The 23,100-nt window shown below is 43.5% G+C and overlaps 1 protein-coding gene across 3 annotated transcripts in view; it reads left to right on the top strand.

Annotated features, from left to right (window-relative positions):
* ripor1 (RHO family interacting cell polarization regulator 1) overlaps window positions 1–23,100 on the top strand; it is a 94,393-nt gene that overhangs the window by 49,357 nt on the left and 21,936 nt on the right. For all 3 annotated transcript variants that reach the window (XM_056281293.1, XM_056281292.1, XM_056281291.1), the window contains exons 5-15: window positions 2,768–2,791; window positions 3,007–3,060; window positions 9,146–9,295; window positions 9,856–9,919; window positions 10,394–10,437; window positions 10,934–11,059; window positions 11,840–11,988; window positions 15,203–15,335; window positions 20,662–20,787; window positions 20,985–21,157; window positions 21,369–22,098. In XM_056281293.1, coding sequence (XP_056137268.1) covers window positions 2,768–2,791; window positions 3,007–3,060; window positions 9,146–9,295; window positions 9,856–9,919; window positions 10,394–10,437; window positions 10,934–11,059; window positions 11,840–11,988; window positions 15,203–15,335; window positions 20,662–20,787; window positions 20,985–21,157; window positions 21,369–22,098 — 1,773 coding nt within the window. The remainder of the gene's footprint in view (window positions 1–2,767; window positions 2,792–3,006; window positions 3,061–9,145; window positions 9,296–9,855; window positions 9,920–10,393; window positions 10,438–10,933; window positions 11,060–11,839; window positions 11,989–15,202; window positions 15,336–20,661; window positions 20,788–20,984; window positions 21,158–21,368; window positions 22,099–23,100) is intronic.

Genomic DNA, 23,100 nt, shown 5'->3' with positions numbered 1-23,100 from the left:
CCAGCCCAGCGACCCGGACGTCCTTGCCCTTAGGTCAACGCGTACCGGTCTCAAGCTAGAGGACGCTGTGATGCAGGAAGGCAGCCCTGCCCTCCTCTGCGATGTCTCCACCGGCCGTCCCCGCCCCGTTGTTCCAGTGGCCTGGCGCCGTCGAGTTTTCGATTCGATTCACTCCCTCTCGCACCCTGGAGTTCGGGCGTCGGTGAAGTTGGTCGGTTCCAAGTTCGTCTGGCCTGGCCTCCGCAAGGACGTCAAGGGGTGGGCAGCTGCATGTGTAGCGTGCCAGCGTGCTAAGGTCCACCAGCACACTAAATCGCCCCTCGAACCGTTTCCGATCCCGGCCAGATGTTTCGACCACGTGCATGTGGACCTGGTGGGCCCTCTACCTTCTTCACAGGGTTTTACGCACCTGCTCACAATGGTAGATCGGACCACCAGATGGCCAGAGACTGTCCCTCTATCCTCCACAACATCCTCGGATGTTGCACGCGCTTTTCTTTCCTCCTGGGTCGCCCGTTTTGGCACTCCGTCAGATATCACCTCAGACAGGGGCCCCCAGTTCGTGTAAGAGCTCTGGTCGGCACTTGCGCGATCCTTGGGTGTGCAGGTACACCGCACTACCGCGTGTCACCCTCAGGCTAACGGGTTGTGTCAACGTTTTCACCGGTTGCTCAAGGCAGCGCTCTGCGCTGCGCTCTCGGATGGTAACTGGGTGGATTGTTTACCTTGGGTTATGCTCGGGTTGCGTTCGGCTCCTAAAAGGAGGACCTCGACGCGTCACCCGCTGAGCTGGTGCTCGGTCAGCCGCTCCGCGTCCCTGGGGAATTTTTGCCTGGGAGTTCCGCTCCTCGACCCCGTCCGGCCGTTTATCCTTTTTTGTCCGACAGCACTCGGGTTCCAGGCCCCGTTCCCCACTGTTTTCCTCGGTCGTTCGTGCCTGCAGAGCTCATGTCGGCTCGTTTTGTTTTTGTACGGCATGATGCTCACCGCTCGCCCCTCCAACCCCCATACGATGGCCCATTTCGGGTTCTTGAGACGGGTCCTAAGGGTTTTGTGCTAGATATGGGTGGGCGTAGGGAGCGTGTCACGCTTGATAGGCTTAAGCCGGCGCACAGGGTGGCAGGCGAAGTTGTGTTTCCGGCCCAGGTTCCCCGTCGGGGTCGTCCTCCTTCCAGGACCCCAGCAGTGTCTTCATGGGTTCAGCGTTCTGCTTCTCAGCCGGCTTTGGACTGTGTTTCACCTACTGTTCCGGCTGAGGGACGGCGCAGCCGTTATGGCAGGCTGCTTAAGCCTCCAGTGAGACACTAATTTTCTTTCCAGGAGTCCCTTCTGGGTGTTCGGGGGGGGGGGCTGTGTGGCGGACACTAGGAGCTGTGCCTCTCACCCAGCAGGACTGTGAGCTGGGGGCGTGGTTTACGTTCCCGGGCTCGCCGGTGCAGGGTTGTTCCTGCTGCAGTTGGTTTTTGGAGTTGAGGAATAAACATCAAACTCGCCTTGGTCTCCTGTGTTTTTCCTCATCTCAGAAGAATTTCCCTTTCCACAATTTTCCAGTTTCCCTTTCCACAATTTTCACTTCCTCGTCTGTGATGTTTAGCTCTACTTTGTGGCACTCCTTGAGAAGCTCGATATACTCCAGAGTAGTAATCTTTTCATCGAAAAGGTCTCTGATTGATTTTACATTTCTCGATTTTGACAGAAAAGATTCTGAATAAGGTAAAATGACTGGAAGACAGACGGGCTTTACCTTGCATTGATTCAGAGAGCTGTAAAACTCTTCCGAGTTCAGCTTTACTTGGCTCTTTAATTTCTGTTGCATTCCTAGAGCTCTTCTCTGTAGTTGCAGCTTCATTGATGTTCATTGTCTTTAATGAGTGCTCCATATCTTCCTTCAGTTTTTTCTCAGATTTAAAACGAATGGCATTTACCTCTGCTTAATCAACGTGCTTGACATATGAAGGCAAAAGCCATGTACATTTCACTTGAGTGCATGGTCGTTTGCCATTAAGTCGTATCCACACTTCTACATAAAACAAGACACTTGTTAGGTGCGAGCAACATTCACCCAATCTGGCCATACAACCAGTACAGAGGGCAGAAAGAACTACACAATCTTCAGTTATGATCCACAGCTGAACAAGTGGACCATTCATCCGTTGAGTGCCTAACTTTCGCAACCAAAACATATGTTTTGTTTATAATACAACCAAGAATGCTATTAATAAATGCAGAAACCATGTGATTGCAGGCTTTAAGGCTTCGAAATACTTTGAACTGATTTTTTTGTGTAAAAGCTTGTGTCCAAAACAAGCTATGAAAGAATGTCACAAGATTCAATTGGTGGCAGACATTCTGGACTGAACTTTTGAGCAGGAACGAGCAGTGGATCTCTTCCAATCTTTTTTATCTTCTCTTGATAGCGACTTTTCACAACTCCTTCGTGTTTGTATATGCCGATAGCATTAGTTTCGTGTTTATATCGTCACTCGCCATTTTCAGTTACGTAAGTCCTCCAACATGGCCGCAGCCTCATATTGAAAATGTGTGACGTCACATGAACATACACTATTGAGAGCTAGGTAGAAAAGCCTGATTTTAATGAATGCCAGTGGTCCTCACAGCAATGAGCTCTGGAAATGTACCCAAACTTTAAATTGAATCATGTGTTACAAAATGTAGTGACCTATTTGTTTTGTTGTTGTTGCTGTTTTTTATTCATTGATTTCTCTTGTGAGATATATTGACGGCTTAATGTTTCCACCTCCACCAGGGCTTCCTGTATGAACTGGATAAGGTGAGTTCCCCATAAGACTGAAATCTAATACTACCAGTCAACTGGTTAGCAACAGACGGTTAAGTCCACATCCCTTTGCGTGTATTGACTAAGCTAACCTGAGTTAGCTTTGACTTTGATGTCATTATGAATAAAAAATATAAATCAGTGATTATGTAGAAAGAGGAGTCAGCATTAACTATCATGAACCCCTGTTTTCTCTTCCCCGCTGGCAGCTAGTGAAGGTGAATGAGAGGTTCATAAGACGACTGGAGTTCCACCTCAGCAAGGTAAGCTCATTTCACCCCTTATAGAGAAAGGCTGCAGGGCACAGAATTTCAAAAAGGGGTTTTCTAGGTTTGAAAGATAATAATAATGCCCAAAATGTAAGGGCCCATTTAAAGGGAGGTTTCAGGGCACAGAATCTGAAAAAAAACAAGAGAAGTTTTTCCTGTTAAAAATGGTTTAATGTTCGGGTATTACTTTACAATAAGACTACCCCTTATGAAGGATTTACAAATGGTTTAATAATGGTATAATTCGGTTAATTAGGTTGCAAACACTTTATAAATCATTAATAAATAATTACAAACAAGTTATAACACAGTTTTCATACATCCATGCAGGCTCACTTTCACCTTCATCAGAGATTATGTAGGCTCACTATTTGGCAAGCAATAGGTCACTGTTGCCTTTTATATCTAATGTGTTATAACAGCTTAATAATGATTTATAAAGTGTTCACAACCTAATTAGTAAACTAATTACAAACCATTCATAAATCCTTCATAAGGGTATCAAATCAAATCAAATCAATTTTATTTGTATAGCCCAATATCACAAATTACAAATTTGCCTCAGTGGGCTTAACAGCAACACAACATCCTGTCCTTAGACCCTCTCATCGGATAAGGAACAACTCCCTAAAAAACCCCTCTAACGGGGAGGAAAAGGGTAGTCTTGTTGTAAAGTGGTACCGACACATGAAATCTACATGACCAATCTTCATCTCCTAACCAAAGCAGAGGGCTGATTCCTTTTCATGATTGATGGGAGCATCGGGTGCGTGTTTCCCTCCATTACCTTTAACTAGGGTGGCATGTTACTCGGCCAGGAACTGGCCTCAGGGTAATCAGCTGCTCCTGAGAGTAAAATGAGTTACACAGCAGCCTTGTGATTAAGGAGAAGAAAAGTGAAACTTAATAAAGGGAGAACTCGAACAACAAGTCAAAAACACTATTAGCGCTTCAGTACCAGAATTTTTAGAAACATACCAGAAAAATATAACCAGGAGCTACTGCAACAGGTGGCCGATGGCTGTTTTATCTCGGATCAAGTTCTGGCCCACAAGGTTGAAGGAACATTTCTTCAACGTCCCAAGGACCAGATGTTGAGAGGGGCCAGTCATGTGGGATTGTCTTGGAATAGGAATCTTGGAATGCTTTAATATAAAGGATCCGTTAATTGAACATCATATAAGAAAGTATTCAAAACTCAATGGGTTTTGGTTGGTTCTACAAGTAGACAAATGGCATGAAGAAAACTCCTTTTTTTCTGGTTTCCCCACCACCACCGTCATCACCACCTCCTGACCCCATAAAACTTTAAAGGGCTGTATTTTGTTTATTTTTTTTCCTCTCCTTTTACTTCATATTCCTCCTGTGGTGCAGTGGCGTCTCCTTGACTGATGCGTGTGTGTGTGTATGTGTGTGTGTGTGTGTGTGTGTGGTAACTAATGTACATAGATGGCTGCACATTTTGTATTTTCACTCACATGGAGCTGTGCTGTCGCCTTACACTTGCGTGCATGGGTGTGGCGTTTTTTCCGTCGTGTCAAAATGTCCTTGCAAGAATGAAAGAAATTGTAATTTGATGTTTGTTAGGACTTCTTTCAAAAGCTCATTAAGATTAAAGCTTTTAAAGCTCAATAACATAACAGGAACCCAAATGTTTTCAGCTACATTCATGCCATTATATAATGGTTTACATTGAGTAATATGTGTGCATGTACACACAATCTGTAACGCCCTGGACACTGACAAATTGTATTGTTTTTTTGGCAAGCATTCTGTGTGTGTGTGTGTGTGTGTGTATGTGTGTGTGTGTGTGTGTATGTTTTGAAGATTATATATAACTGCATTTCAGATGGTTTCCTCTCTACTTGCTCATTTTTCCAGATATTTCAACATTTCGCCTAATAAAATATTAACCTTTTTTTTAGCATTTAGTTGATGCTATTGTTGCATAATAGCAGCGTTAATTTTGTCAATGAAAATTTTGACAAAAATATTTCGTTGATGACCTTTTATTTCATGACTTAATTGTAATGACAACGTAAATGAAAAAATATTTTACAATACAAATTACGGCAAAATCTGAAATCATTGCGCACTGACGAGAAAAAACCAGATGAAATTCCATGCCCTCTTTCAGCAGACAAGAGAGAACCTAGATTACGCTGTACGGATCAAAACATTGGCTGTTTTTCTTGTTAATTAATCACTTGCATGCATGAATCTGCACGTCCAAGTGTAAATTCTCATTGCCTTCATGCGTCCTTCTCATTGGATGGTTTGTCCCTGCTCCGTTCATGCCCGCGCAAGTTAGTAGCACATTCTCACCCTAGATAATTAAATACATATTTCAAGGTATGCTTACTTCTAAAAGGAATTTTTACAGCTAGAATGTCATTCAGCAAAATCAGCACCGTATAGTATCATGGTAATTATGGCTAAAACATTGACTAAAATTAGACTACAATTAAAACAGAGGTCCACTGACGAAATCTTGACTAAAACAAAGCAAAACAAAAAGACTAAAATGTGTTTTTAAACCTACTGCAATTTCCAGTAAGCAACTAAGACTAAAACTTAATTTAACATTCTTGTCAAAATTAACACTGCACAATAGCCTAAATAAGAAATTGAAAGGAACAAGAATATATTCACACAGTTCAATGTAGAAAAAATAATGCTTTGGCCTCAATGATGGAAGATGGCGGCGCAAACTTACATTTGCAGCGGCCTCTCCCAGTACTGTCCATGCAGTGTCTTCATCCACGTCTGCATCTTCGTTTGATGGCTGGGAGAGTTGGCGCTGGATTGGCTGGGAGAGCTTGGTCTGCTACATCCTGTGGGCCCAGGAACCACGGCCCTGCCCGGAGTTGCACCCGAAGAGGAAACACCGAGGGTGGTCTGACAGGACGCGGAAGCGGGACAAGCTAAGCTAACTGCTAGCCCATGCAGACTGGCAGTTCCAATAACACCAAGGGCGGTCTTGCAACGTCGAGTGTGTCGAGGGTGTCTGGCTGGGAGAGCTGGCGTTGGATCGGCTAAGGGAGCTTGGTCTGCTGTGTCCGGTCGGCCCAAGGACCACGGCTGTGCCTGGAGCTGTGCCCGAAGAGGAAACACCAAGGGTGGTCTGACAGGACATGGACACGGGGCAGGCTAAGCTAACTGCTAGCCCATGCAGACCGGCAGTTCCAACAATCATCCTGGCTGGCGTTCGTTCTCTTGGAGAGTAATTTCTGTTGTTGTTGATTAATTGGATATATGTGTTTAGTTTTGGATATATGTGTTCTTAGTTTGGATATATATTTTCTAGTTTGGATATATGTGTTCTTGTAGTTTTGGATATGTGTTTCTTTGTGTTGCACAGCTGTGGGCTGGGGGAAGTGATATTTTATTTCATTTCATGTACGCATTCCTGATTCCTGAATGGATTGACAAACCTCCATTTTGCTCCTTTTAATCCCCTCTGCAAGTAAAATGCTATTTCTTTCTCTTCTTTTCATCAAGGTAGATTTAAAAAAAACTCCCCCCATAAAAAATGTTTGTATTTGTTCTTCATTAGTGCACTACAGCAGCAATGGATTACAACCACTGCAGAGGAATGTTGCTGCTACAGTAAAACTTCCCACAGAACAAGACTTTAGCGCTGTATCCTGAAATAGAACCGTAACTGAGACCAAAACAAGATGTCCAACCAGTTCTTAGAATATCTCATCACTGTTGTCTACAATTACAGGGTAAACACTGCCAATCAAAATTTGCATCCGGTGCTGGCCATCCTTCTTATGATCTATCTTTAGATGATCATCTCGTTGTTCCTCCCCAAACCATGGTCAGTTCACTAAGAGGACCGTTTACCACAACAACTCATTTTAAAAAGCCTGCAGAGAATCCTGTTAGGTCTTCAAATATATATCTGTTGATGAAAAGAAGCAACTTGGAGAACTCACTCTTTTAAATTTCCTGTCAAGCAGGGAAGAAGCCGGTTTGAGGAAATGAGCAGAAAATACTTTGCTCTTCCTAAATATCTACTGCTGTAATGCTGATAAGCGAGGCACTTAAAAAGCCATCGCTAACGTGGAGCTGCGCCATGGCCACAGCAGTCTGTGGTTGAACTTTGCAACACCCCATGAATGTGAAGCAGGAGCGTGCTGAAGAAAGAGAAGGTGTATTCAACAAACACTCCCTGGGTAAATAAAAGTTAAAATATGGCCGAGAAAGGAGATTTATTAATTGAGAAAGACAAAGAATGCAACAAAAGTACATTCCACAATGAAAAACTATTAGATTCATGTTATTTACAATCTGGCATGTGTCCATGCGATGGAGAGAAACTGGCACAGGAGTTTATCGTATAGCTGGTGACCGGTACCATAAAAAGGGAGGAGATAAGTCTGGCCTGATTGTGGGGAGCGTCAGCATGCATGCTTGTGTGTGTGTGTGTGTGTGTGTGTATGTATATGTGTTTGTGTGTGTGTGTGTGCGCGTGTGCGTGCGTGTGCGTGCGCATATCTCCCAAGTTGTTTGTGTTGTCAATATGCAGTCGTTTAGAAAAACAGGACTGTCTCTCCAATTAAGATGTTAATGTGTGAATCGGTTCTGTGATGGAAAATGAAGGAGTTACTTTTTGTTCATATTGTTTAAAAAGATGTGTTTTTTGTTTTTTTAAAGTCTGTTTCTTGTTTAATAAAGACTTGTTTTAAAATTCAACTCTCTCTCTCTCTCCCTCTGTCATTCACTCGCTCGATCTCTCACACACATACACAAACACTTGCCCTGAAACGGTATGCCTTGTTAGTGTCACAGTGCACAGATTGCTCCTTGTCAGCCATTGAGTAGCCGATGTTGTGAACATAACTGAATGTGCATGTGTGTGTTTATGTGTTTGATATAACTTTAACAACTACTTTCTTCCTGTTTCAGTTTGTGGGTGAATTACCCCAATCAACTGTGCTCTCCCAGCAATTGCACATTAATGATTCATGTATACAATCTTTTTATTAGTCAAGGGGCACGGGAAATAGAAGTTGGAAATACCTGTAAGGAGCAAATAAGACCACCTTTAAACAAAATGACCCTTTTCCGTGTGTGCACTTGTGTCAGTATGTGTGAGTGTGCAGGTCTGTGGTCTATAGAGACGTACTTTCAAAACAACTTCTTCATCCATGTGCATTTTTTTCTTTTTAGAAAAGAGCATGTGTATCTATGTTTAGAGAAAGGGCTGCCCTGGTCACTTCATACAAAGAAATAATAAAAATAGGGCGTCCGGGTAGCGTAGTGGTCTATTCCATTGCCTACCAACACGGGAATCACCGGTTCGAATCCCCGTGTTGCCTACGGCTTGGTCAGGCATCCGTACAGACACAATTGGCCGTGTCTGCAGGTGGGAAGCCAGATGTGTCCTGGTCGCTGCACTAGCACTTCCTCTGGTCGGTCGGGGCACCTGTTCAGGAGGGGAGGGGGAAATGGGGGGGTAATAGCATGATCTTCCCACATGCTATGTTCCCCTGGTGAAACTCCTTACAGCCAGGTGAAAAGAAGCGGCTGGTGACTCCACATGTATCGGAGGAGGCATGTGGTAGTCTGCAGCCCTCCCCGGATCAGTAGAGGGGGTGGAGAGGCGACCGGATGGCTCGGAAGAGTGGGGTAATTGGCCGGTTACAATTGGAGAGAAAAAGGAAGAAAAATCCAGAAATAATAAAAGTAAACAATTTTTTTTTCATCTACATACAACATTTTCCCATGAAAAATATCAGTTCCCTACTAGGCCTAACACGGCCTTCCTCCTTTATAATGTGTTACTTTTCCTGGCTGGCACCATCTCATCTTGAATCCCCGGCGTTCCCAGCAATTAACAGAACAATAATGCAATGAAATATCAAATGTTTGCAGAAATCCAAGTTTACTGCATGCGTGTTTGTTTACAGTCACTGGGCATGTAAAGTCCTTAACTGGCTCATTACAGTCTGTCCTGCCTGGTTCCTACATAGCTGACTGAGGACCTGCATGAAGCCTGCCATACATGGGGCAGACCCATGTGCTAATTAAACAGACGTCTGTCCCTCTGATCTCTTCCTTTGTCTAGATTGAGGAGCTGTATGAAGCCTACTGTCTGCAAAGAAGACTGCGAGATGGGGCCAACAAGATGGTGAAGGCCTACACGGTGTCTCCAGGCAGCAAGGAGGCAAGGGAGAGTTTATCTGAAGCCAATAAAGGGTACAAGGAGTACACAGAGGTAAGGACGAAGGATGGTGGAAAAGAGGCCGAAGAGCCTGTGAGAGACCGGCTCTGAACAAAGAGTACTCAGAAGTGTGGAGGAGGAAGAGTGCAGTACTGGTGACTCGCTAGACATAAATAGAAAGATGAATGAATTATTAGAGATGGTTGGAAGGGTTGGAGGGAGAGGTGTGAGCAGATGTTAGGTCATGATTTGCTTTATAGACCAAAAAAAGCCAGAGGGAGAAATAGAGGTAGGGAGTATGTGAGAAAAGCTGGGTAAAAAGTTGAGAGCAAAATCATACAATCTAAAACACAAAAGATGCCCCCCCCCTCTCTCCCCCTCCCTCTCTCTCACTCTCTGTCTCTGATTTCTCCTTTGAGTTTCTCTGTATGACTTGGGAAAACAAAGCCCTTAGTGTGAACTCCAGCTTTGCTCTGGCTTTTGAATTTGGGATTTGTGTCAAAATCATCTCCCCCTTCCTTTGTTTTCTTCGACCCCCCCCCCACACACCCTCACATACACACATTTTTGGTTGTCATCTCTCTTACCCCTATCACCCTCTCTTCTTCCCCCAGAACATGTGTGTGTTAGAGAGCGAGTTGGAGAACCAGCTGGGGGAATTTCATTTGAAGATGAAAGGTAGGGCTCAAGGAGAGATCACAAATATACCCATCCATCTTTTGCTCCTCCCCCCCTCTTACCTTCCCCCCATATCTTCTTTTCCACTCCTCCTTTTCTACCCTGCCTTTAATTCTCCCCTCCGGTCTCCATCTCTCCCCGGCCCCTCCCCCATAAGTCAACTTACCCCCCCCCCATTCACCTCTTATATTCTCTCCATCCCCTCCCCTCCCCAGCGGTCCACCTCTTCCCCTTTTTTCCACCCCTTTCCCTCCAACTCACCTCGTCCCATCCCTAATCCTGCTGCTTCTCATTCTCTTCCTTTGTGCTGATAGTTCTTCAGCATCGATGGTATAAATAAGCCAACGTTTGAGGTGTTTGTGTATCGTGACGACGGTGTTACCTTCAGTGCGTTCATTGCTGTAGTGTGATGGTGGTGAATTATGGTCTTGTTTTCTCACCTGATGTTGATGTAGCTCTGTCTTTGTCATACAGGTCTGGCTGGATTTGCTAGGTTGTGTGCAGGAGACCAGTATGAGGTTAGTTTGTCTCTGTCTGTCTCACCCTTGTTAACTGATTTGTCTCCGTCCATTTTATTTTCTCCTGCTTTGTCCATCTTCTTCTGTCTTTTTTTCTGGTCGTTTTGTTTCTCCCTCTCTGTCTTTGTTGCTTTCTTTGGTTCTCTCATTGCAGCCTGGGAAATCTGGGGAACACGTGATACTGTCATATCACATACGGGCACCCTTGGGCCCATGATGTTGCACACCATCACACACACGCTCACATACTGAAATACTGTTTACCCCTCAGGAAATAACATGGACACACTATTCGGGTCACTGCCACAAACTTACACACTGTTTACGCCCCAGGAAAGAAAATGAATACTATTCCGGGCACTGTCACACACATGAATACAGACACGCACACGGGGTTCAAAGGTTAGATTTTTGGCAAGCAGAAACAAGAGTTTGTGTGTGTGCGTGTGCGTGTGTGTGTGTGTGTGTGTGTGTGTGTGTGTGTGTGTGTTGTCAGATCTTTATGAAGTATGGTCGGCAGCGGTGGAAGCTGAGAGGAAGAATAGAGATAAATGCCAAACAGGTGTGGGACAGTGAGGATATGGTCTTCTTACCCCTCATCACAGAATTCCTCTCTATTAAGGTGACTATCTCTTTCTCAAAGGTTATTTTTCTAATGAGCTTTTCCCGGGTCCACTCCTCTTTACTGATGAAATTCTTGACAAGCATTTAAGATGACAAAGGGACCTCCCCGAGGTCCATCTTGGAAGAGCGGGGCTCACACAGTTGGCTACTCACTTTTTTGTCCACTTTCGGCCCCACTATTAGCCATTATGGCTCCATTCTTCACATGGAGTTGGTAGTTCACTGATAAATGTTTCGTTTCCCTTTGACTAGTAGAGACACATTCATGCCAATACAGACAGTATCTGACTATTGTTTTGAAACATTTACAGGGAGGAGTCTTTAGCTAATATTTGTTTTACTTGTATATCTGATAATATATATTGGTTACCAGTCATTTACAATACATGTAAAGTGAGTAACAGTACATTTTGCTTGCATTATAATTAGTAATCCCAAGACAGCCGCTGGGCTTTACAGTTGGTTAAACAAGGGCTGGTAAAATGAAAATGTATAAAGAAAGAACTGATCAGTGATTATGTAAATACACAGAACAAGCTGATCATTTTCTAACGCGTTTCCTATTTGGTGAGAAAAAAAATTCAGTGTTAAATGGTTTTTATAGAGATGGCAGGTGGGCTAAGCGGGCTGCAGGAGAGGGTTCTGTTGGGACTTGATTTACGGCCACAACTCTCCTGTGTCCCAAAGCCTGTGGTTCATCGTTACACCATCTTTTAACATAAAAGTCCCTGATTTGTAAAATAAATAAATAATAATTTGCTTCTCTGTGGCCTCCTAGGTGACAGAATTGAAGAGCTTGGCCAATCATGTGGTAGTAGGAAGTGTGTCGTGCGAGACAAAGGACCTGTTTGCGGCACTACCCCAGACAGTAGCTGTGGATATTAACGATCTGGGTACAATTAAACTAAGCCTAGAGGTCACATGGAAGTAAGTCCTGACTGTCATTCTGTCTGTCTGTCTTTTGTTGATTCATTCATTCATTCTGCACTACTGTTAATTTCGTTAATGAAAACTATGACTATGTTCAGTGTTCAAACGGAAAACAAAACGAGCGCTCCTAGAAGCCACAGCAGTAACTGCCTGTGGTAGGGAAGCCAGTCTGAGCCACTAAGAGGGTGTTTAGACCTGGCATTAATTAACATGCGCCTTGGGTGAGCCGATCACAAGTGGACAGACAGCTCGAAGTACGTCAGTTCACACCTGGCATTAGTATGCGTCTCCACATGCGTCTCGAGTGACCACTTGTGATCGGATCTCACCCCCCCCCCCGCTCTATATGCAAATAAACATGTACCTCACTGTGGGAGGGGTGTGTGGTTTAGCCTCGGCTGTGAGTGGCAAGAAGGGGAGCACACCGGCCCGTGCCAGTGAACGAAAGCCTGTGTTAATCGCCTAAAATCGTGCATGAATTGATCTCGAATCCTCCCCGTGGCATAGACGTGTCACAGCCACATAAACAAATACGTAAACACGTAGTACAGAATTGCGAGGAGAGAGGAGTAGAAGCAACGGGCATTTAACTAAATAAGACATCCATGCTCACTCGAGCCTCATCTTAATGTGCCGCCATGTTGTCATAGAAAATTTGAAGTACTCTTAAGGAAATAAATCATCCCATATCCCGACTGCACTTCTTTTCTTTTATTTCCATTCCACGTTGTTGTGAAGCACAACAGGGTTTTTAAAAAGTGCTGTGTCAGTAAACATTATTATTCTGATGATGATGATGTAGATCTGTCTGAAAGCCTTCAGACCCCTGACCTGATATATTGTATTTAAGTGTAGACTATTTAATAGTCTATTGTGGGTAGATAATTTCACATTATTACAATGGCATGGACGCAGCAAATGCATGCGGCGCCAGATAGAGAAATAGTCTGATGAGGAAAATTAACTGAGTGAATTAGGAGCGTCAGGCTCTGATTGTTTTACTTCTTCCATTTTGTGCTCAAAATACACAGCAAAAGAAGAAACTCATTCTTAAAACTCGTTGTGTGGGAAAATGTAAATGTCTGAACACTAGAGTTTGTAATTCTGTAACTGAACCCTGTCCGGCTCGACCCGATCACATCGGTTCAGGCTCAGATTATTTAATTATTCCAGCGGGTTTGAGAGGGTTGGGCTCTAAATTAACTTGAACCTGAAGTTGAACTTGAATGTGCAAACGGGCGGGGGGGGGTCTAATGTGTGTCAGAAAATACAGATAAGGTAATAAAAATTGGGTGCATTCACACCTCTACTAAGAGCTGTCCACTTATGATCAGATCACCCACGACACATGTTAACGCCAGGTGTAAACAGCCTCTAAGGCCGTGTTCAGACTGCAGGTAAATCGGATTTGTTTCTCCGATCAGATTCTCAGATCAGATCTTTAAGACAGACTGTCCACACTGTTATTTGCAAGTGATCAGATTGGATTTGTGTATCCGGACATCTCCAACCTAACTGCATGGGTTGCTGTGGTAACGGCATAGCCGTGAGTAGCTACTAGTGATGTGGTTTACCAACGCGGAAGGAGGCATGAGCAATGGTGATCCATCAATCGCACTCTCCAAACAATCGCGCCGTCAAGTCGCGGTGCAGAACTCTTCTGTTGCACCGGACAAACTCGGCGACGGAGGAGGCTGGTTTACACAGTGGTGTTCTGTGCTGCAGTCATGGTGGGCTCCACTTCCGTCACTCTGGTTCTGAAGTAGTCATGTGTCGCATTACGAGTGATGCTAAAGACGGTTTAAAATCCGATTTGGATGGCCAGGGCATCCAAATTGAGGACGCATCCGTATAAATCCGATCGGAATCGTATTTCAAACCACCTCCAAATGTGGTTTAGATCCGATTTGCACAGTTCACATTTCATGTGGTTTTCTGCTGTTCAGGTTTTCTAAAATGAATCTGGGTACAATCTGGATATGCCACAAAACGGATTTGGGCTGGCAGTCTGAACAGCAGTCTAACATCTGTAAAGTGACTGCACCCCATGAGGATGTATCAACAACACATGTGTTCAATGCATTGTACAAGTTTAGTTGTAGGAAACCTACATCTTGATATTTCTAGCCGTAGGAGCACTCTGTATGAGTTTCAGTAAAGAAAGGACAAGTTCCTCAGTTCAAGTGGGTGATGGCAGTTATTTCATGCAAATGACAGAGACCAACAGAAAGGCACACATTTTACTCTTCTATTTAATATGATACAAGGCCAGTGCTCTGGCCTACGTGGAGAAGTCCTCAGACAGTCTTAGGTACACTTGATTGTGCAGGTCCACAATCTCTCAGTAAGACGTTTTGAAATAAGATTCTTTGAAATTAGTTTAAGAAATAGCCAGAAATGTGGTATTAATTATATTGCACTTTTCTGGTTAACGCATTGGTAATATCTTAAAGGAAATGCCTAAGAGCATTTGACATTAAAAGGTCACTGGAGAAAAAAAGGAGTTAGAAAGCCATGTAAATAGGCGAGCTTTATTTAATTTCAAAGTCATAGCATTGATGGTGGGGATCAGGGGAAATATTTGTTGAGGGAAAGGATTTCAGCTACTTATCTCATTGCTATTATAATGAGGTAAGGAGCTCATGGCAATACAGAGTCTGAAGTTAAGCCAAGTGTAGCACACACCCCTGAGACAGACACTCGAATCGCAGTTTAAGCTGCTTTTGCACCAGTGACTGGTTAGAGTCTCAGGTCAACCCAACAGGGGTTTGACTACTGAGCCTCTGAGGGTGAAGGTGTCAGACTGATAGATAGAAAGTTCATCATCCTTATACTTGCATGACTCCATGCAAAATGCCGTTAAGTATGTAGAAGTGTCTTCTGGCATTTGTTTTTGTGTTATGATTGCATTTTTTTTTTTTATGTAATATGGTTTTACATTGAGCATGCATAAAGACATGGTGTAATATGCTTTGGTAACATAACCATGCTGTGTATTCCAACCCAACCCTTTGCCTCTTATTCTCACAAGAGGTTGAATTCATAACCCCACCCTTACTGCTAAGTCTTTTTACGGCCGCCATCCATTTCTTATGTGCCTTGTTCACGTCCTTCGTTTTGACTGTGAAGCACACGGGAAACTCTTTTTCTTGTTATGTAACTTGAATTTCATTCACTTGTGCTTCTCTCTTCCTCTCTCTGTCACTAACAGTCCATTTGATAAAGATGACCAGGTGTCAGCGGCGAGCACAGTCAACAAAGCCCCATCTGTCAACAAGAGATTCTCAACAGTCTTCAACCAGAGTCCTCCTGACACCCCGTCACTGCGAGAGCAGGCCTTCTATGTGAGCACTTGCACAATTTTGCAGCCTCTCTGTTTTGTCCCTGTCTCGGCCCCATACGGAGCACGGTACTCATACACCATTTTTAGACTTGGTGTTCCCCTCTAAGATATTAAGAAGCTCAGAAAAGCAAAAACAACTAATCCTGAAAACTTGACACCCCATGCAGTTATTCTGATAACACATTGGTATTACTTTTGGAAAGACACTTGAGCAAAGAGGGTATTAGCACTGTGCTTGTTGGGTCTCAAGCTCTGTCATTTTGTAAATATGGGTCATGGCCCTCTGCGTTGATTCCCACCAATATTAAGGCACTTGTAGTTTATAACTGTTAATGATAACTAAAATATGTAGTTTCTTAAGTGTCTATAACAGTGTCCCTCTACACAATAGTGCTGCAGTGGCACACACAGGTATAAGGCGACAGCACAGGTCCATGTGAGTGAAAATACAAATTTGCAGTCATCTATGCACATTAGTTACCATGCGCATGCACACACACACACACACACACACACACACACACACACACACACACACACACACACACACACACACACACACACACACACACACACACACACACAATAACACAATAGAATAAATAATGCTGTTTTGGGGCATTTTTGAAAACTGCAAGAGTGAAATCATCTGACACCCAAAAAAATGAAAATAAAATATATATATTTGGCTTGTTTCTCCCTACCAACCACGTAGATCTAAATAAGTATAGGTAATTCACTGAAAAAAAGACCAGCTTATCGAGGTATTTTATCTTGTTTTAGCTCTCATAATGTTTATTTCAAGATATTGCTTGTAAAAACAGCCAGATGATATTGCTGATTTTAAGGAATTGTACTTGTTTCAAGACATTTACTCAAAAAACCCCCCCAAAAAAACAAGTTTCTCATTTTAAGACTTAGATTCACGTTTATTTATTTATTTATTTATTTTTATTTATTTATTTATTGGGGTTCCCCCCTTTTTTTCAACCCAATTGTATCCGGCTATTTACTCCACTCTTCCGAGCCGTCCCGGTCGCTGCCCCACCCCCTCTGCCGATCCGGGGAGGGCTGCAGACTACCTCATGCCTCCTCTGATACATGTGGAGTTGCCAGCCGCTGCTTTTCACCTGACAGTGAGGAGTTTCGCCAGGGGGACGTAGCGCGTGAGAGGATCACGCTACACCCCCCCCCCCCCCCCGAACAGGTGCCCCGACCGACCAGAGGAGGCACCAGTGCAGCAACTGGGACACATACCCATATCCGGCTTTCCACCCGCAGACACGGCCAATTGTGTCTGTAGGGATGCCCGACCAAGCCGGAGGTAACATGGGGATTCGAACCGGCGATCCCCGTGTTGGTAGGCAACGGAATAGACCGCTACGCTATCCGGACGCCCCTTCTTTTCATGTTGAGTGAAAATATCATATAACAAGTCTTATAATCATGAAACAAGTAATCTTTCTTAAAATAAGTAATAATATATCTACCAGTGGAATAAGAAAATGTGACTAGCGGTGTCTTCAAATAAGCATTGTGAGGCTTAAAACAACATCACCTAACTTGGTAAGGTTGTCCTTTGCAGTGTTGTGCTTTTTACATGATTGTGTCGAAGCTCCGTCATAGTTTTTGCTGTTTGTGATCAAGCGGTAGTGTGGCCGTTGCTGTGATATTTTAGAGAAGTTTTACTTTAGCTACAGCTTAACACCCTGTGATCCAGTTTCTTGTTGGTTTTTACATGACATGAATACTTCTGTTTTGTCCATAGTCCAGGTTTCAAGACGACTCTAGATTTAAAAAATTAGTTTCTCTGGCCAAAAAAGTTGTAGAGGCCCTATCCTTAAGGTGTAGCTGTAGTACTAAAGTTAAAAAAAACTATTTATCAACCACCGTACCCCTCCTAATTATTCCATTTCCATTTTTTGCTGCATCTGGGGTGTAGTCCCTACCACGGACCCTGACTAGAAGGCAGCGGTGGGTATTGCTGGATGTGTTTCGAGACACCTTAAACCACAGCTGCTCCTGTAGCAACAGCTCCCCTGCACGACCGCCCATGGGAGTAAGTTAAGATAGAGTAGATTCATAGAGTAGTATCTTAGACAGCCTCTGACCTAGAACCCCACATGACCGTGTAATGTTGTGTGATGGAGGAGAACCTGATTGAACCTAGAAGTCACGTAGATCCCTGTAGATGGGCTCAGTCGGAGCTGCTTCTCTAGCAAAGCGTTTTTCATGAGCTGTGAACATGTCCAACATCTGTCTCGTTCCCCTAGGTAGATAAACTATAAACCTGTCGATTACCCCATGATGTGACACTAGTGGGCTTCATATGTGCAGATTTAGTGGAGCCTGTGAGAACTTTGAATCAACATTCCTTTAGTGTTGGGCGATATGGGAAATATTATAACGATAATCACAGGTAATCTTTTTTTTTATCCCCCCCCCCGCCCTTTTCTCCCTAATTGTATCCGACCAATTACCCCACTCTTCCGAGCCATCCGGGTCGTTGCGCCACCCCCTCTGCCAATTCGGGGAGGGCTGCAGACTACCACATGCATCCTCTGATACATGTGGAGTTCGCCAGCCACTTCTTTTCACCTGACAGTGAGGAGTTTCACCAGGGGGACGTAGAACATGGGAGTGTCATGCTATTCCCCCCAGTCCCCCTCCCCCCGAACAGGCGCCCTGACCAACCAGAGGAGGCGCTAGTGCAGCAACCAGGACACATACCCACATCCGGCTTCCCACCCACAGACATGGCCAATTGTGTCTGTAGGGATGCCCAACCAAGCTGGTGGTAACACGGGGATTTGAACCGGCGATCCCCGTGTTGATAGACAATGGAATGGACAACCACGAATTACAGGGAATCTTACACAATATTGACATATATCACAGTGTCTGCTTACATATGTAAAAATATCATGTTTAAGAATCCAACTGAGGTTCATCACATTGAACTGTTTGGTAAAGTATAATACCAAAACTAAACCAGTTTTCAAATAATACTCCCTCACATATGTCAAACCTCATCTAGTGAAAAAATTTAGGTGATCGATTCTCATTATTGTATATGTAGACAACAAAACTATGACTCACAATATAACAAAATCTGAATTTCATCCTGATACAGTACCATTGACAGACAGCAAATGGTATTGAATTATTGCCCAGTTCTACATTTCTTTATACATCTGAATTAAAGGAACCTTCCTTCCAATTGAAGCTCCTCTTAGTTAAATGCTGGTAAACCATTCAACCACCCATATACCCTGTGGTCATTTAAATGTTGTTTTCACTGTAGCACCCTCCACAACTTCTCCTTATCTTGAAGATCTTTGTGTCTCTAAAAAATATTCTTTGGAATTTGAGAAAAACTTGACAACTTGTCCATATAAATTTCATACCAAAAATATTTGGTTAATTTACTTTGGGAAAAAAAATTTGCTACATTAATACATTTTCGGTAGTTTAGTTGGGCTCGGTCTGACAATGAGGCCATGGCACATTTCTTCATGTGGGAAACAATGTACAGCTTTCCGTTACAGAATAGGGGGGATACAAGGTTTCTGCAGGATGCAGAATAGGTGAACACTTTTTGAAAAGTCAGTGTTTGGTTAGCCTTATGCAGATTGATAAGACCACACAGGATCGGTCGAGGCCCGCATTAACAATGACCGCCATTGGTGGTGTGCCCTCACAGGATGGAAACTACAAAATGTGCTTTGGTGACCCCTGAAAAACAGCGAACAAGTCAAAAGAAGAAGTAGTAGTGTTGGTTAGCCTTGTGCAGTGTGCCCTAGTGTCAGTCGCAGTTAGTAAATTAAGCAGAACTGAAGAAACCAGAGTCAAGGTTTGTATATTATGCTAAGAGACGATAATTAAGAAGAGTTTGAGCTCACCAGAGGGCCAAATGGGTGAATTAATTTGACATTAAGGTGCAAGGTTGAAAAAAAAAAGCCTGGGGCACTCTGAATCGACAGCATCTGTCAGCGTGTACCAGTGAAACGTCATTATTAGATTTACATGAGTGGATGAGTTCTGGTCTGTTGCCCTGCAAATCTGGGAGCGACATAATGAAAGGCTGCGTGCCATGCAGAGAGAGGATGATTAAGAGAGAGGAGTGTGCAGAGTGTGAGCTAACAAGAAGGGTTGTTAGGCGATGAGTTGAACAGACAGTGTGGTGCCGGATAATATTAGCCAGCTAGCTAGTTTGTTACAGCTGGTGGCTTGGCTCATCAGCAGCTGTATCTGGTGTAGATTTTGGACCTGGGGGTCTGTAGCTTAGTTTAACTGTCCAAGAGGATATGAATATTAGAATGGGTGGTCAGGATAATGGAGACACCCAATAAAATAATAATGCTTAATCAAGATAGCGGTGGGTGGAGTAGGCCCCATACCCTCACAGCAGCCTCAGACCTCCTTGTAATGCCATCTTATATTTCCTCTACTGTGTATCATGGGATGCAGGACCATTCTTCAAATAGGAAAACTGTTGAATTCTTGGAAGGAGGAGGGGGATGGAAATCCATTTCTCGTTTTGCACTCTGGTCATCCCAGTTAAGGTTCAGTGACAATTACATCTGTTCACTGCCATGGAAAACATTAATTTTTGGTTTTCATTTATTTGTTTATTGTGTATGGAAACATCACAGGGGTACATTGTTTGCGCCATAGGGCACACCTGGTCCAGTAAAATGTCCACGTCTTACAGCCACTGTTGTTCTTACTGATCCCTCTTGAAATTGTCAAGTTATTCCAGTTAACTACTCATGATTAGTAAATTGATAAGCAGGTTCCCTATGTTACCTATGTTGTGTAATTGTTCACCTTTGAAATCTTTTGCTGTATCAGCACCTATTATCCAAGTCATTTTCTTTTTGCAGCTGTTGTACTCCATTTTACTTCATGGCATCGAGGATGAGTCTAATCCATCAACAATTTCAAACTACTCTATTTCAAATATGCATTAACTGCCTCTGCATTCTCTTTTGTCCTTTTACCCTCACTTGCTTGCCAAGTAAATATCTCACTTCACTCTCAGACAAGTGACAGATAAATGGAAAAACTGGCCCTTGGTCCTTATATCATTCCTATTCCCCTCATATCATCTCTTCTAGTTTTTTTTAAACTCTTTCCTCATCCATCTTTCTTTTTATCAGGATAATGAATTATACAATGGGTCAGTCTGGTTTTATTACTCAGAATCATCCCTTCTTATTCATCCTCATCTATTTTGCCAGTGGTTCATCTGTCTCTGTCGATCTCTCTTTTTTCCTCCACCATCAAGCCTCTCACATATTACTTTTTATCTCCTTGTCCTGTAGAACATGCTTCGTCGCCACGAGGAGTTGGAGAACGGGACAGCTTGGTCCAATTCGTCAGAATCTTCAGATGATTCCTCCAGTCCTCAGTTGTCTGCTGGGGCTCTGCGCAGCTCCGTGCACCATAAGGTGTCACAGCAGACTCTATATGTTATCTTCATCTCTTCTCTTTTGCCCTCCAAGTTTCCCCTTTTTTGTTTGTCTGTCATCGTCTCTGCTTATGATAATCACAAAGCATATCCATATAATCAATGCATTACACATATTCTCATCTTCCTGCTGTGTCAGAGAGTACATTATGTGTATTTTTTTTTTCACCCGTCCAGCCAGTGGTTGTGACTCCAGAGCTCAAGCCAGCTGCAGCAGGAAGTTGTACCCCTCAAAATGACTCCACATTCTGCCCCAAAGACTTTGCATCCTCAACTCCAAATTCCACCCACAAAGTCTTCACTGCCACCGAAGTGCTGGACAGGACAGAACATCAAGGAAAGACACAGAGGTAATAATTCAATTCAGATTTGTTTTGGTGAAGTAGTGGATTGAATGAGTGAATGCAGCCCTACAAATCTATCATTTTGTATTAATAATTAAACTTAATTATTATCCATTTTTGTTATAGATTTCCCCTTTTATATATTTACATGTAATTTAAAGGCAGTGTTTTCACATCATTGATGTTCTGATGAACTGACAATTTAATTGATCAATAGGGAGGAAAATGAGGGGCCAGTTACCATGACAACAGCACATGCTGAGGAAGAGGACTCTAGGAAGCAGCCACTAGTAGCCACAACAGGGGCAGCGGTAGCCAATGGCCATGCTTCTCGCTCCTATTTGCGCTCGCTGAGCCACATAAGTGAAGGCAGCGTGGATGGCGTACCCTTGTCGGATAGGCCAACTGCCGAATTAGGGGAGGTAACATCTTTGGTGTCTGGGATCTCTATCAATGATGTTGAAATGGAGGTACCAATCACGACACTTGAACCACAAAGTTCTGTCACCGTGGATGCTACAGAATCACCAAGGAGGGACGCTGTTGTTGAGGAAACCACAACGGATAATGTCTCGGATTGTTGTGCAGTTGAGGCAGAACATAAAAGAGATGACAGGGAGGTTCTTAAGGATAAATCCGGCACTTCCCTCGCCTCCGCCACTGTTGAGGCACACGCTCAAGAAAACACACAAACACACGCACCATCCAACACAATCTCGCAAAGCATGGAAGATGTGTCATATATAGCCCATCGAGTGTTGGTGGAAGATGTGGACAAGCCTGGGGCTGGAGTAGACACTGCACTGAGGGACAGCGATGGTCCTGTGGACAATGGGGTGGAAGATGCCCTAGGAGCAGTTATCTCTTCTCTGGATGATTACAGAGGACAGTTCCCTGAATTACAGCTCCTGGAACAAGAGCTGAAGCTGCTGCAGGTCACGCTGAAGGTGAGATACGTGTGCGTGTTAGTGTGCATTTACAAAGTAAGATTTGATTGAAATTAGTTTAATTCTCGTACCTTACATCATATGAACTAGTTAGTTGAACCTGAAATGAATTCTGTCCAAGGCTAGGGAATGGTTAGGTTTCCCGTTCTCCCTGGAATACCCTGAAGACCTAATTTTCCAGTACTGGTAATATCAATGAAAATTAAAAAAATCATTAATGTCGCTGAAAATGTTGGGTTGATTGTTTGAACCACAGAAAGACATACAACCAGGCTCTGCTTCCATTGCAAGTTGAGCTAATCACAGAATTGAGAGGATTCAGCTTTCACTATGTGCAGAAATGTGTAAAGTTAGCAAGCTGCATAGTCGATACAAGTAGCTGCAAACGATTGAACTTTGACATTTAAAAGTGTTTGTCTTTTATGAATGAATTTCAAGTGAATGCTCAGGAATCTTCAACAGAAACGACAGCATCTGGTCATGGACACCCAAAGATTTTTTTTTTAAGGTTATTATTTTTTTATTGGCTAGAGGATAGTGGCGTGGCAGACAGGAAACAAGGGGAGAGAAAGATGGGTACAAAATGAAACAAAGGTCACTGGCTGGAATCAAACCAGAGATGTTGCGATTATGTGGCATACGCCGAAGCCATTCAGCTACCGGGGCGCCGCCCAAAGATATTTTAACAGCAGAGTCACAATGAAGGTCCAGACACGCATCTGCGATAACCTTATGACTTTTGGCTCAGGACTTGAGTATTTGGTTTTCAACAACTGCCCTTGCTCCATTAGGTCAACACACTGCATTGTTTGGGGTTTGCATTTTGGGTAATGAGAGGAGGAAGATGAGGAAAAGCGCATTTGTGTGGCCTTTTCCAAGAAGAGTCAGGCACAAGCCCTTTGTGATTATCATCAGGCTGATCAACAAACATTTGCATCCACCAATCACAATTACTGGTGAATTATAGAACACCTCAGCTGCCTTTTTCATTTTATCACTCAA

The sequence above is a fragment of the Lampris incognitus genome, chromosome 6 (assembly GCF_029633865.1).
Source record: "Lampris incognitus isolate fLamInc1 chromosome 6, fLamInc1.hap2, whole genome shotgun sequence".
Classification (NCBI taxonomy): domain Eukaryota; kingdom Metazoa; phylum Chordata; class Actinopteri; order Lampriformes; family Lampridae; genus Lampris; species Lampris incognitus.
This window is presented reverse-complemented; position numbering and strand designations above follow the sequence as displayed.